Here is a 12,924-nt window from a genome sequence, read left to right as displayed (position 1 = left end):
TTTCCTGGGGTAAATACAGAGGCTGCCATTCAGGGATACAAGTCCAGGTCCTGAGCATCCTGGGCTGACGAGGGCTGAGATCACCGTGGCCTGGGATGGGGACTATTGAAAGGAAAACTATACGAGAGGAGAAAACCAAACTTCTCCAAGGAGATAGTGGAGGGGACTTGGATTAACCCACCAAACTAGGCTCCGTTCCCAAGAACTGCCATATTGCACAGCCAATCACAATCTACCAGCAACGCCCTAGACAGCCGCAGGCAGTTACACAGTCAGCTGCAAGCTTCCCAGGGAGGTTCACTTGCTGATGAAGACTATTTGACACAGGAGTCAGGCTGTACAGCTCCATAATAGCCCTGGCTTCTCTCCCTCTTTGGGAAGGATTACTGGCAAAGCTAGGCAAACTGAATTGGCTCGGGGTCAAATGGGCATATTGTCCGTTCTTCCATATGGGACATACAGGACTGCTAAGGAAACTTCTTGGTGAGGGGTTATTTTGGGTGGTGGCAGGGGTGGAGGATCCCTCTTTGTCACAATGGCAATTGGCATTTTCAGGGGAAACTCTTCCTTACAGTACCTCCTCACTCTGGGGTGTGTGGCCCGAGATTAATGTACATACCCTACTCCATTTCCTTCTCTTCCTTTCTTGCCACCCCCAAAAGGGGTTGCGACGGATGCCAAGGTGGGTTCAGAGCTGATCAAGGTAGTGGCACTGGACTCCGATGTGGGGAACAATAGCCTGGTCTTGTACAACATCCTGGGGATCCGTTACATCAAGCAGCACTCCAACGACTCAGAGGAGGTGGCCAGTGTCTTCAGTATTGGTAAGTACCCATGTGTCACCACACGAGTCTCTAGCAGAGATGTCTCATTAGACAGCACAGAGATCCAAAGGTTCTCATTCCCCTCCTTCCCACCCATAGGCAGGGACCGAAATTACAGTTAGCTAGTCCGAGTGGGAAAGTTTAAGGGTGCCATATGTTTACAGCCAGACTTCCATTCTCAGATTTCTTTGGTCCCATGTGTGATCCTCCCATAGCAGTGGCTGAAATTGATGCACTGTTTCTGTGGCTCAGAGTGGGTATGCAGTGCTGTCCACCACACAGATAGGGAACACCTTTTCCTTTATTCTCATTTCTTCTGCTATGGCTTCAACAGTCCCTTGCTGGGGAGCCATTTGAAGTAGGAGTGGGTTTGCGTGAGGAGGCAACAGCCTTCAAGGCACGAGGAGAGGAATAACGATCACACCAGAGATGACGATAGGGGCCAGGTTGTCTGCTATGGATAAATCCCCACCCAGCCTGAACAGCACAAAGGAAGCTGGGAGTCTGTTTATTTACTGATGGTCATCTAAAATTATTGGGCTAATTTTTGACTTGTAACTGGCTCTCCCCAAAGGTAACTTGGATGGGATCCTGCGAACCTTTGACCTTTTCACAGCCTACAACCCTGGCTATTTTGTGGTGGACATCATGGCTTCAGACCTAGCAGGGCATAATGACACTGCCGTTGTCGGAATCTACATCTTGCGGGATGACCAGCGGGTGAAAATCATCATCAACGAGATCCCAGACAAGGTGCGGCAGTTTGAGGAAGAGTTCATCAGTCTGTTGTCCAACATCACAGGAGCCATTGTCAACTCAGATGATGTGCAGGTAATAACAGCTCCTGGGCCATGCACACACCCTGATGTGCCATAACATGGCTCACACGGCTCAGAATCTGGGACTAGATGATAGGGGATGGGTCACTTGAAATTGCCCTGTTCTGTTCATTCCCTCTGAGGAATCTGGCCAGTGTCGAAAGACAGGATACTGGGCTAGATGGACCACTGGTCTGACCCAGTGTGGCTGTTCTTATGACTTACAACAGAAATCCAGCCACAAAATGATTGATCTACCACGGATGGTTCAAGACCCCCCCTACTTATTTTATTTTTAACTGGTCTCCCCTGAAACAGGAACAAAATATGTGCATCTAATGTCTCTGTATAGACAAGTTAGCATGTTGGGATATAGCCAGACTGGGGACATTTGATCACTGTGATTTTTTAGAATGTATCAGCTCAGTGGGAACACTGTAGGATAGAGCCAACAAAAATATCATCTTATCATTGTTCTGGAAAGAGGGGAGTGCTTATGTGAGAGGTTACATGTTTCCCCTCCCCCACACACACACTTCTCTGCTGGTCTATTATATGAATAATTCTTCGCAGTTACATAAAGTATGGGCATCTTCAAAGTGCCTTACAGACTAATTCAGTCTCCTAGCACAGCTGTATGGGACGTAAGTAATATTGTCCCCATTTTACACATGGAGAAACTGATACGCAGAGGGGTTGTGATTAGTCCAAGCTCACACAAGAAGTCAGTGGAAGATCTGGGATTAGAACTCAACAGCTCCTGGCTTCCTCCTCAACCCAAATGTCTGTGCTGCCCCTGCATGCATGGGCAATGACAGCGGCCCTTTCTGGGACAGCAGTTTGTCTCTGTGTGGAGCAGGAAAGGAGGCATAACAGCTGAATCAAGGAAGAGGGTGTCAGCCATTTATTTCAAACCCAGAATGGCCTTAATTTGCTGGCTAATGGTGTAGGACCTCCTGACTGAGGTGAATGGTCAAAGCAGTAGGCGAGCAAACTGCAGAGGTGGGCCCAAAATGAAAATTTTAAAAAGACTAATGGGGCATTGCAAGAAGCCCTGGCTTACAATCTCCTATTAGTGAGAACCTTTCTGGAATGTGTTCTGAACTGGGGTTTTGCCCCATCTCTGAATTCCTGACTAACTGTGCCATGAAAGAACAGATAGCATGCACAAAGTCCTTTGGTGTGCTAGAACCTGGGGTGGTTGCCCTAGAAGGTGACATGTTCCCTGTGGCTATATCATGAGCATCTGGTTTCTCTCTCTTAGTTCCATGTGGACAAAAAGGGCCGTGTGAACTCTGCCCAGACAGAGTTGCTGATTCACGTGGTGAATAGAGAAACCAATAGGATTCTGGATGTGGAGCGGTAAGCTACTGCCTCTCTGTATGCATAGATGGGAGAGGGAAGGAAGCAGGAGGAGGGGAATTCATGCTTTTGGAATCAATAAGGAAGTTTTATACCTCAGTGTGCTTCATTTCAATGCATCAGAAGGTTGATGCCAGTAACACTGGGTCTAATGCATCTTTCTGTATGGATGGGCTTGTCCTCCCAAGGAAATCTTACTGTGTTTAAACATGCATTAGTGACACAAGGCTGATCATGACTGACTGGTCAGTGTAAACAAGGTGAAGTCGTATTTGGCATTGTTTCCAACTTAGGCATCCTGTCCCCATCTCTAGAGCAGTGAAGGCAGTGAAATAACACCTGCACATACCCCACTTTGCCCCAACTGCTTCAGCTCCACCAACAAAGCTTGTTGCCAGCACCAGAACAAGTGGCCATCAGACTCCAATATTGACTTTTTAAGAAACATCTGCTAGCCCTGAAATCTGGTTAGCTTGCTACACAGCCAGGCACTTGCTGATCACCTCATTTTTAAAGACTCTTCTGGTACCATCCAAGCTGCCCAAAGCAACATGCACTTCTGCCTCCCAATGCCATTGTGCCCTGGACTATATGGAGGAGGGTTCAGGATCTCCTGGGATAAACTCTTAAAGGGTATTTCTGGTGGTCAGGAAATGAGAGGAGCCCCTATTCAAACTTCCGCTCTCTTTTCTTTCTTCCTAGAGTGATCCAGATGATTGATGATAATAAGGAGCAGCTGCGGAATCTCTTCAGGAATTACAACGTGTTGGACGTGCAGCCTGCCATCACTGCCAGGGCCCCAGATGACCTCTCAGCGCTGCAGGTAAAGGAGAGGAGCATCCTTGATTCCTTGCCTGCCTGTGCCATCCACCATTTCACGTCCCTGCAAATCACTTGGTATGGCTGTCCAGCCCACCCACTGGGTGACACTGAAGGAAAGTGCCTCTTGCACTTGCAAATTGCCTCCAAATTGCCTTTTTTTAAAAAAAGAGGAAAGTGGTATTTACAGCTGCTGACATGTGGCAGAAGGAATTATTTCTCCAGGAATTATGTCACCCAGTGGAGTGGGATGAGTTGTTGCTTTACTGCATCCACTAGCAGGTGATGGACTGTCCCTTCTCTACAGTATGTACTTTCTTCCTTTGGGCTGCTAGTGGGCCTAAAACTTGGAAATATTTCTTCTTGTATTAATATCCTGCTTGTTTGCTCTCCATCTGCAGGTTTAAAATTGCTCACATCTGTTATAAATAATTTATCTTTTCTAGATGGCAATTATCATCCTGGCTATTCTCCTCTTCCTGGCTGCCATGCTCTTCATCCTCATGAACTGGTACTACAGAACAGTGTGAGTAACCCTAAGCACCTGGGACTGCAGGACAATGCAAGTATATGAATAAACCTAAATGTTTGGATATTATAGAGCAGAATAAATGACAACAATAACCTGAAATGACAGAACATCATGAGTAACCCATGCAACCTGGGAATGATAGGCCAGAATGGCTAATTTAAGATCCTGGGTACTGCAGGGTGAAATGATGGGCACCAATTTTAAATGCACCTAGTTTTTCAATGGAATTCAGGCTCGTAGCTCACATATTGCTGAAAATATTACCTAGGAGCCCAAGAAGCACAATCCTTTGAGTAATCCTGATGTAAAGGATCTTTCTGCAGTGACTGGAATAATATACCTAAAGCGAGAGACTACAAATGTTAGAGCTCCAGCCAAGAGAAGAAGGCACCATCTGAGCTAATAGATTGCTTTTGAGAATGTCCTGAAACCATAGGCCATGTCCTTGCTGTCTAGCGACCTATGACTGTACATGGGAAGAGATTTGCAAGCACTGTCCCATTTCACGTGATTGTTCCTCACACTTCTCTCCATTAAGTATTTCTTTCTTTCTTTCTTTCTTTCTTTCTTTCTTTCAATTGACTTAATTTTTTTCCTTTTTTTCCCCAGACATAAAAGGAAATTGAAAGCTATCGTGGCCGGCTCAACAGGTGAGAGACTTTGGGTTTTTTTTGTTGATATAACAATATGAGATTCTTCCTGAAGACATGCAGGCTAATAAATATGCGGGAAATAGTGTGAAACATAGATATTGGGCAGTGGGGAGAAACCCAGGAATCTATTGAAAGAGACTTTGGGCTGCTAGTGGGCAATAAATTAGAAATGAGTTTGCCTCTTCATTGGTAGTAGATGGATAGATATGACATTGGGAGAATTTTTTTAGTTGCCAGAGCTTTGAGTTATCAGCCCCATAATATCTCGCCCATTGGCATTGTTGTTTCCTTCAAGATCTAGGGTGCTGGGTGTTGTTTTCTTCACGATCTAGGGTGCTTTCCCTTCTCTCCGTCAAAAGAGAAGTGTGGATTTGTGCCCACAGCCATGCTGTTGTCTTTTACTTAGCCTATATAAATGTCAGTCTAATCTATACCTGCTGCCTTCCACAGGGAACCGAGGCTTCATGGACATCATGGACATGCCAAACACAAATAAATATTCCTTTGATGGGTGAGTTCACAATACTTTTCTTGCTTTTCACAGTTCACTCTACATGACACAGCAGGAGGAATCTCTGGAATTCCATGGGCAGAACAAGTGTTTTAGTACCACCACTGGCTTCTGCTAGCACAGGGGTCGGCAACCTGCAGCACGCATGCCAAAGGCAGCACGCGAGCCGATTTTTACTGGCACGGAATCCCAGACTGGCAGCAGGCTGAGCGAGGCTGGCGGCCGGGACCCAGGCTGGGAGGAGCTGGCGGACGGAACCCCAGACCGGCAACGGGCTGAGCCGCTCAGCCTGCCGCTGGTCTGGGGCTCTGTCCGCAGGTGTAGTGTATTAAATTTCCCCCCTGTAGGAATGTGCTACTTGCAGAGCACCAGGACTGGCAGCTGTAAGTAGTACACTGTAAGTAGCACATTCCTACGGGGAGAAATTTAATGCACTACACCATGGTAGGGAAGGCTGTGCCTCCACAAACAGCTGGCCCAGTTTCTGCCCCCTGACTGCCCCCCCTCATAACCCCTGATTCATCCAAACCCCCCCCACGCACACACACACCTTGTCCCCTGACCACCCCTTCCTGGGACCCCCTGCCCTCTGACTGCCCCTCTCAGAACCCTCCACCCATCCAACCCCCCCTGCTCCTTGTCTCCCGACCACCCCCTCCCGGGACCCCACCCTCCATCCAAGTCCCCTGACTGTCCTGACCCCTGTCCACACCCCCGACCCCTGACAGGCCCCCTGGGACTCCCACGCCTATCCAACCACCTCTGTTCCCCGTCCCCTGACCATACCGCTCAGAGCACCGGGACTGGCAGCCATAAGTAGTACACTGGAAGTAGCATACTCCTATGGGGAGCAATTTAACACACTACACCTGGCCCCACTCAGCCCGCTGATGGTCTGGAATTCTCAAAATATGTTCTCTCACCCCGTATCAAAAATTACACTACAATTAGCTTAAAAACTTGAAAACTTAAAAACATTGTATATTACAGAAATTGTTAAAAAATGTATAATGTTAATAAAAACATAGGTCTGATGCAACAAAGTAGTTGTACTTATGTGCCTGTGCTTAGTTTGTGTTTTCGATGATTTACCTTCTAAAAAAATCTCGCATGTTTCGCACCCCCAGAAATGGCATCTCAAAGGGGTGCGTGCACCCCAGGTTCAGAACGACTGCACTAAACTGATAAGATCTGCATTTTAATTTAATTTTAAATGAAGCTTCATAAACATTTTTAAAACCTTGTTTACTTTACATACGACAATAGTTTAGTTACATAATATAGACTTATAGAGAGAGCCCTTCTGCAAACGTTCAAATGTATTTCTGGCACGCGAAACCTTAAATTAGAGTGAATAAATGAAGACTCGGCACACCACTTCTGAAAGGGTGCCGACCCCTGTGCTACCACTTTCAACACAAATCATCTCACTTGCCACTGAAAGCTAGGATTCCACAGCCTGGTAGTATCAGGAAACACCGTAACATTACTTAGACCTGGACCTCTCTTGCAAGTCATCCTTCGTATTAATCCAGCACCCTCAGCACCAAAGCAGTGCAGACTTGTGGCACCTACTGATGAACGGCAGACACAACGGAACTTTGAAAATCACTTGCAGGCAGATGTTACAATTCTACAGTTTATCACCTATAGATTCTTACAGGAAGGGGTCTGGGCCAGGTGGTTTTTGCTTGAAGTTGTTGTTTAAATGCCTAATCCAGGCTTTTAGAATTAATTGTACAGAAATGCCTCCTAATTTAACTACAGCTTGAAGGCAAATGGAGGCTTGAAGCGAATTCATATTTTGTGTATGATGGAAGGAGGAGGTATGACCTTGTCAGAATCTGTTTTTTGGGAGGAGTGATTACAGTGCATAAAACTCCTAGAGTTAAGCAATGTGTTATTTTCAGAGAAGCAGCAATAGCGGGGCCCATCTCACTGTCTCCCTTCATTCACCTCAGCCCTTTGTGTGTCTGTGTAGGGCTAACCCTGTGTGGCTAGATCCTTTCTGCAGGAATATGGAGCTAGCCGCGCAGGCAGAGCATGAAGATGACCTGCCTGAGAACCTGAGTGAAATCACAGACCTATGGAACAGCCCAGCCAGGACTCATGTGAGATACTGCCAGCTTATTCTTACTTTCGGCGGGGGAGTGACAGCTCAGTCAGATTCAGATGGCCTGAGTTCGCATCTCACTAATACCAGTGCAAATCAGGAGTAATTCCATTGTAGTTAATAGAGCTACCCCAGCCCGCCCCTTCTGCCCGAGGCCCTGCCCTTCCTGCCCCTCTTCCCCCACCACAGCCCAGAGGGCACACACACCCCTAGGCCGCCCGAGCATCCCTGGCCCTGAGTGTGCGGTGTGGCCCCCCAGCCCCGGAGCGCAGGGAGAGTGGGCAGCGTGGCCCCCAGCCCCGGAGCACAGGGAGAATGGGCAGCGTGGCCCCCAGCCCCGGAGCGCAGGGAGGGCGGGTGGGCGGTGCGAGCACGGCTCCAGCCACCTGGAGTCCCTGACCATAGGCCGGCCCCAGCCCACGGCTCTGGGGGAAAGAGCCGGCCCACAGCCCTGCAGAGCACCAAGTGGGAAGCAGGAGGGGGCCTGAGGGTGGAGCGTGGGCAGGATCACACAGGGCTGTTTGGGAAGGCACAGACTCCCCAGCCTTTGATACCCACCGCCTATGGTTCTGGCCCATTTTTGCTGAGGTTTTGTTTTCAGAAACTCCTGTCCGTTGTAGGGAACATTTGGAAGAGAGCCCTCTGCTGCCAAACCTGATGATGACCGTTACCTGCGAGCAGCCATCCAGGAATATGACAACATTGCCAAACTAGGTCAGATCATGCGGGAAGGACCCATCAAGGTGAGTGGTGTTGTCTTCCTCCATTTTTGTCCAATAGCCTTCACATTTCAGTCCTATGCCATCTTAGTCATTGTCCTTCTTTGTGAAAGGAGCAGGAGACAGTGAGGTTTCCAAATAGCTCCAGATTCGCCGCAGCTGAGAGGAACGTTGCCCTGACATAATCCAGTGCAGACTAGTCTTTGCTGCATGTACCGATTGGGAAACTAACAGGAACGCAGCTCTGAAATTCACCCATCTAGACACAGCACAGTCTTTGAGCAGAAAACCAGCCTTGGCATCTAACTGTTGTGACAGCCATAGCAAATGCACTATGGCAAATCCCATGTTTAAAACGTGATAGCACTGGATTGACATAAAGCACATAGTTTCTTTTGAGATCATTTTTTGTTTAGGGGAAAGTGCCTGCCTGGTTCCTCTTGGATGGAGTTAGGTTCACACCTGGACTTCCTCACTGAGGTTGTTTCAGAGTTTGGGGCTGGCGGGGAGGAGCCCCTGTATAATCTCTCCTGTTGCCCCCTCCATCCAGGGCTCTCTCTTGAAGGTGGTCTTGGACGACTACATGCGGCTGAAAAAACTGCTTGCCCAGAGGATGGTGCATAAAGCCACCACCAGTCAGGGGGACCAGTCCTCGGTTACCGAGGTAGAAAGCGTGTGCATGGACATGAGAGGAAATGCTTGCTGTGCCCTCTGGAATGGAGTGTCTGTTTCCATGCCTTTGACCTGCTCTAAACTCTGCTGGGTGACCCTTTTGCCCCCTAAAGTTGTGTGAGCTCATGGCTGCCAGTTTAACCAGATGCAGGGGAGGGGGCTCCCTCCTCCTTTTACTGGAGACCATATTCACAAAAACACTCTGACTTGGCACAAAGAGAGATTCCAGCCGTAGCCACATTCCTGCCCATGTCATCACCAAGGTGCAGAATGGAATGGTGCTGGAATACAGTGGAGTTGATGGCATGCCACTCACCAGAGTATGTTTCCCCCAGGATGGGTCTGACAGCAAGACAGTGTCTTTCTTTCCTCTCTAAATGTCCACACTGACCCTTCTTTTCATCCACCGGTTAATGTGACATCCCACCATTAACCGGTTCCCCTTTATCCTGTTTGCTTGGACTATTTGCTCTTTGGAACAAGCCTTTAGAATATATCATTCCAATAATAATAGTTAGCTGATCAGCCTCTCCGTTTCTACAGCGCTCTGTTCTCCTGGTTCTCTGACATTGCTGCCTGCTCATTCAGCATCTCATTTGGCGGCTCTCCTCCTCTTGGCCCCACACATGTTGGTGTGAATCAGAATCTTGTCCTCTTCTCTCGTGGCAGCATCTTCTACTTTCTCAGCTTCAAGCTCTGTCTCTGTGAGGGATTCCCAGGCCTGTGTCTCTCTGGGTCCAGGCTCACATCTCCTCCTGCACTTCCAACCAAAATCTCAAACTCTCTCTCCAAAGCACAGGTTTTTGTTTTTCCTCCCCATTCATGGCCATTTCATTTCCTGTGCCCCCTATGCTCCTGTCTTCCAGGCTTGCCACCTCTCTCATTCAGCTCCTCTTCTTCTGCCCTCAGGCCAGATTTCTACTCCTCCCTGGTGTTTGTTCTGTAGAATATTGTCAAATATCCATCCTTCCTTCTGTATGCTCACAGCTAAACCGCGGCCAGTGGCAGCTAGTGCCTTCTGTTAATGGTGGGGCTGCAGGGAGCAGAGCCCACTCCCCTGCTTTTTTCTATCCCCTCACCAGCCCCCCACCATTGTAGGTTAAGCAGGTTTTCAAAGTGGAGAAGCTGAGACCTGGCTGTGGAGGTTATGGGGAAGGGTTTGGCAGATGGGGGTTGATGGAGAGGTGAGAGGAAAAGAGGCGCCTCTTCTACCACCTTCCCCCTTTCAGAATGAAAATCTGAGAGACCTTACTATACAGGGCGGGGTGGGAGACAACAGGAGTTAGCCTCCTGCTCTCCCTCCCCACAAACCCCCAGCTCAGAGCCAGTTCTTACTTTCCTAGCTCCCTTTAATCTCTTTCCCCACAACTCTGAACCCACATTCACACACAGCCCCATTCCCTCCACTCACCTTCCCTCAGAATCCCACTCGCTTGTCCTCAGTCATGCTGGCAAACCCACCCCTCCCACTTAAGCCTCCTCCATTCCCAAAGTCTCCTCAGCTCCCTTCAACCCAACCCCAGATTGTGCAAAAACCTCCTTCCTCCTGGCCTCTCCTGCCTATGTTGGCCTTCGCTCCCACCGTCTGCCCCAGAACCCCCAGCCCTGGCACTCAAAAACCAGTGGAGTCTCTTTCAGGCCTGTCAGAAGGAAAAGTGTCTGAAAATCTACTGTTGAAATCTCCCACTTGAACTCACCCCATTTGCACTCTCCACTGCACAGTATTTTGCTCCAAGACCAACACAGCTCAGAAACCAATTCCATGAGCCTACTGTAATACAAATAATAAATACTTCATCATTTAGATTGCAAGCTCCTTGGGGGCAGGGTCTGTCTCAGTCTATATTTCTGTACAGCCTCTAGCACAACTTAGCCCTGGTCCCAGCTGAGGCCTCTGGGTGCCACTGAGGAGGAGTGGAGGAGTTCATAGCTACAGATTTTGTGTTAATGCTCATAGACCATGTAAGATCTACCTCAGATTCCAGTTTAGCTTTAAGACGTAGCAAAGAAAACACTGCCTACAAATATAGCTAGTGGAACCTGCTCCTCCTGCGGACCCATGCTTCAGGAAAAGTGGTCTAGGGCCTTCGGGGAGACAACTGGTAACCGGCAATGATGCTAAGGGAGGCAGGGGAGGGAAAGGGACACAAGTATTGGAACCCATGTTGTTGATTTGTGCTTGGGCTTCTTACAGCTGATCCAGAATGACCTGGATGAAGAGGAGGAGCAGAGCCCGAGCCAGGGGAGCCTTCGGTTCCGGCACAAGCAACCTGTTGAGCTCAAAGGCCCAGATGGTATCCATGTGGTGCATGGCAGCACGGGCACTCTGCTAACTTCTGATCTCAACAGCCTGCCAGAGGATGACCAGAAAGTGCTGGTTCGGTCCCTGGAGACACTGAACACGGACTGTGGAAGCTATAACGACCGCAATGCTCGCACCGAGTCTGCCAAATCCACCCCCATGCACAAGATGAGGGAGGTGATTATGGAGAGCCCACTGGAGATCACAGAGTTATGACTAGAAGTGTCGTCTCTCGTCTAGCATTCCAAGAAAGTGTGGCCAAGCAGACCGTCACTGCAAAAAGAAAACACAGACTCGGGGCAAGAGGGTAAAAGAGAACCTGGTGGCCTAATCACTGCCCCCGTAGTTCCCAAAACTAATCCCACAGAGATCGCCAACTGTTTTGTTTTGATACAGCAGCCTTGGGGAGCCTTACCGTGGTGGAGGGCTCTCGGGACTGTGCTTTACTAGACACGCACATCATTTGATCATTAAATTCATATTTTTTTATTTTTTTTAAAAATATGAAAGATTAAAAGTTTCAAAACAGAAGAAGGGAAGCCCTGTGGAATCAAGACACAAACTACAAATGTTTAGGGTTGCAAAAAGACCTGCACCCAGTGGGTACAAAGACTCAAGACATGCATGTTTTCTAGCTCCTCAACTCGCCCATGGCTGCATCCTCCTACTATGCATGGGACAGGAGCACATCACACCAGGGTGGGAGAAGAAGGGTCTGGGGCTGGTGTGGCATTCCAGGAAGCCTATAAAGGGAGTCTGAATCTGTTTGGCATTAATCCGTGTCATCACCTTTACAGGAAGAGAAAACAAACCGAAGACATTTCTCCATTTTGCTGGCTTACCAAATCGTATATGACGTCAACCGGAAACAGACTGACATTAACTTGGGTTTTGAATGTAGAGTGTTCGTGTGTAATTTTTTTTGTTTGTTTGTTTGTTCCGTTTCTAATAGTAACTTGTTGAGAGTTTTGGGAATGGTCTGTTAAATGAACCAGAAATACAATATGGATTTGGTTAACCTGTCCATTGTTATTTCTTTCTCACTACCAAGGGGCACTTCACTGGGGAAGGTGTTGAGTTTACATACCTCTGAGTGCTCACTCATCTGTGTATACACTGCTGTATATCAGCAAAGAACTATTATGACTGAATTTCTTGTTGTGGATTAAACACAGAATAGTGTGTGGCCTCGCTCCGTTCCTCTGCTCACATTTCCCAATCTGCAACCCTACAGGAAGTGGCAAGAATACTTTAATCTCTACCCCCACAGAACCCTAACAATACTACCCAAAAGAGACTCCTTTCTAACCGACTTCTAGCAAAGGAATGTAATCCCTTTGAAGAAGTCAGTGTTATTCCACAGTCCTGCAGGCATGCTGCTGAGCAATAGCATGCACATGGTACACACTGGAGCCAGCTGTGTCGCATGACATTGGGTTTGATGTGGAAATCACCTGGTGAAGTTCTATGGCCCATGGTATGCAGGAGGTCAGACTTGATTATCATAATGGTCCTTTCTGACCTTCAAAATCTCTGAACACATTATTAATGTGTAGGACACATGGTAAGATTCAGCTTTAGCTGAAGTCAGGCCATAAT

The 12,924-nt window shown here is 48.1% G+C and overlaps 1 protein-coding gene across 2 annotated transcripts in view; it reads left to right on the top strand.

The window, feature by feature from the left end:
- The window catches only part of CDH23 (cadherin related 23), a 498,190-nt gene extending 485,847 nt beyond the window's left edge, over nucleotides 1-12,343 (top strand). Inside the window, exons 59-69 of one of the 2 annotated variants that reach the window (XM_077821918.1) lie at nucleotides 663-824; nucleotides 1,399-1,655; nucleotides 2,907-3,004; nucleotides 3,707-3,827; nucleotides 4,270-4,349; nucleotides 4,965-5,005; nucleotides 5,459-5,519; nucleotides 7,501-7,630; nucleotides 8,253-8,375; nucleotides 8,902-9,015; nucleotides 11,218-12,343. In XM_077821918.1, the coding sequence (XP_077678044.1) occupies nucleotides 663-824; nucleotides 1,399-1,655; nucleotides 2,907-3,004; nucleotides 3,707-3,827; nucleotides 4,270-4,349; nucleotides 4,965-5,005; nucleotides 5,459-5,519; nucleotides 7,501-7,630; nucleotides 8,253-8,375; nucleotides 8,902-9,015; nucleotides 11,218-11,541 (1,511 nt within the window). In that variant the 3' untranslated portion in view covers nucleotides 11,542-12,343. The remainder of the gene's footprint in view (nucleotides 1-662; nucleotides 825-1,398; nucleotides 1,656-2,906; nucleotides 3,005-3,706; nucleotides 3,828-4,269; nucleotides 4,350-4,964; nucleotides 5,006-5,458; nucleotides 5,520-7,500; nucleotides 7,631-8,252; nucleotides 8,376-8,901; nucleotides 9,016-11,217) is intronic. The other variant, XM_077821919.1, reaches the window with a different exon arrangement.
- The last annotated feature ends 581 nt before the right edge of the window (nucleotides 12,344-12,924 follow it).

This window comes from Eretmochelys imbricata, chromosome 7 (assembly GCF_965152235.1).
Source record: "Eretmochelys imbricata isolate rEreImb1 chromosome 7, rEreImb1.hap1, whole genome shotgun sequence".
NCBI classification, from domain to species: Eukaryota; Metazoa; Chordata; order Testudines; family Cheloniidae; genus Eretmochelys; species Eretmochelys imbricata.
The sequence above is the reverse complement of the archived record's forward strand: the minus strand, read 5'-3'. Positions and strand labels throughout refer to the sequence as shown.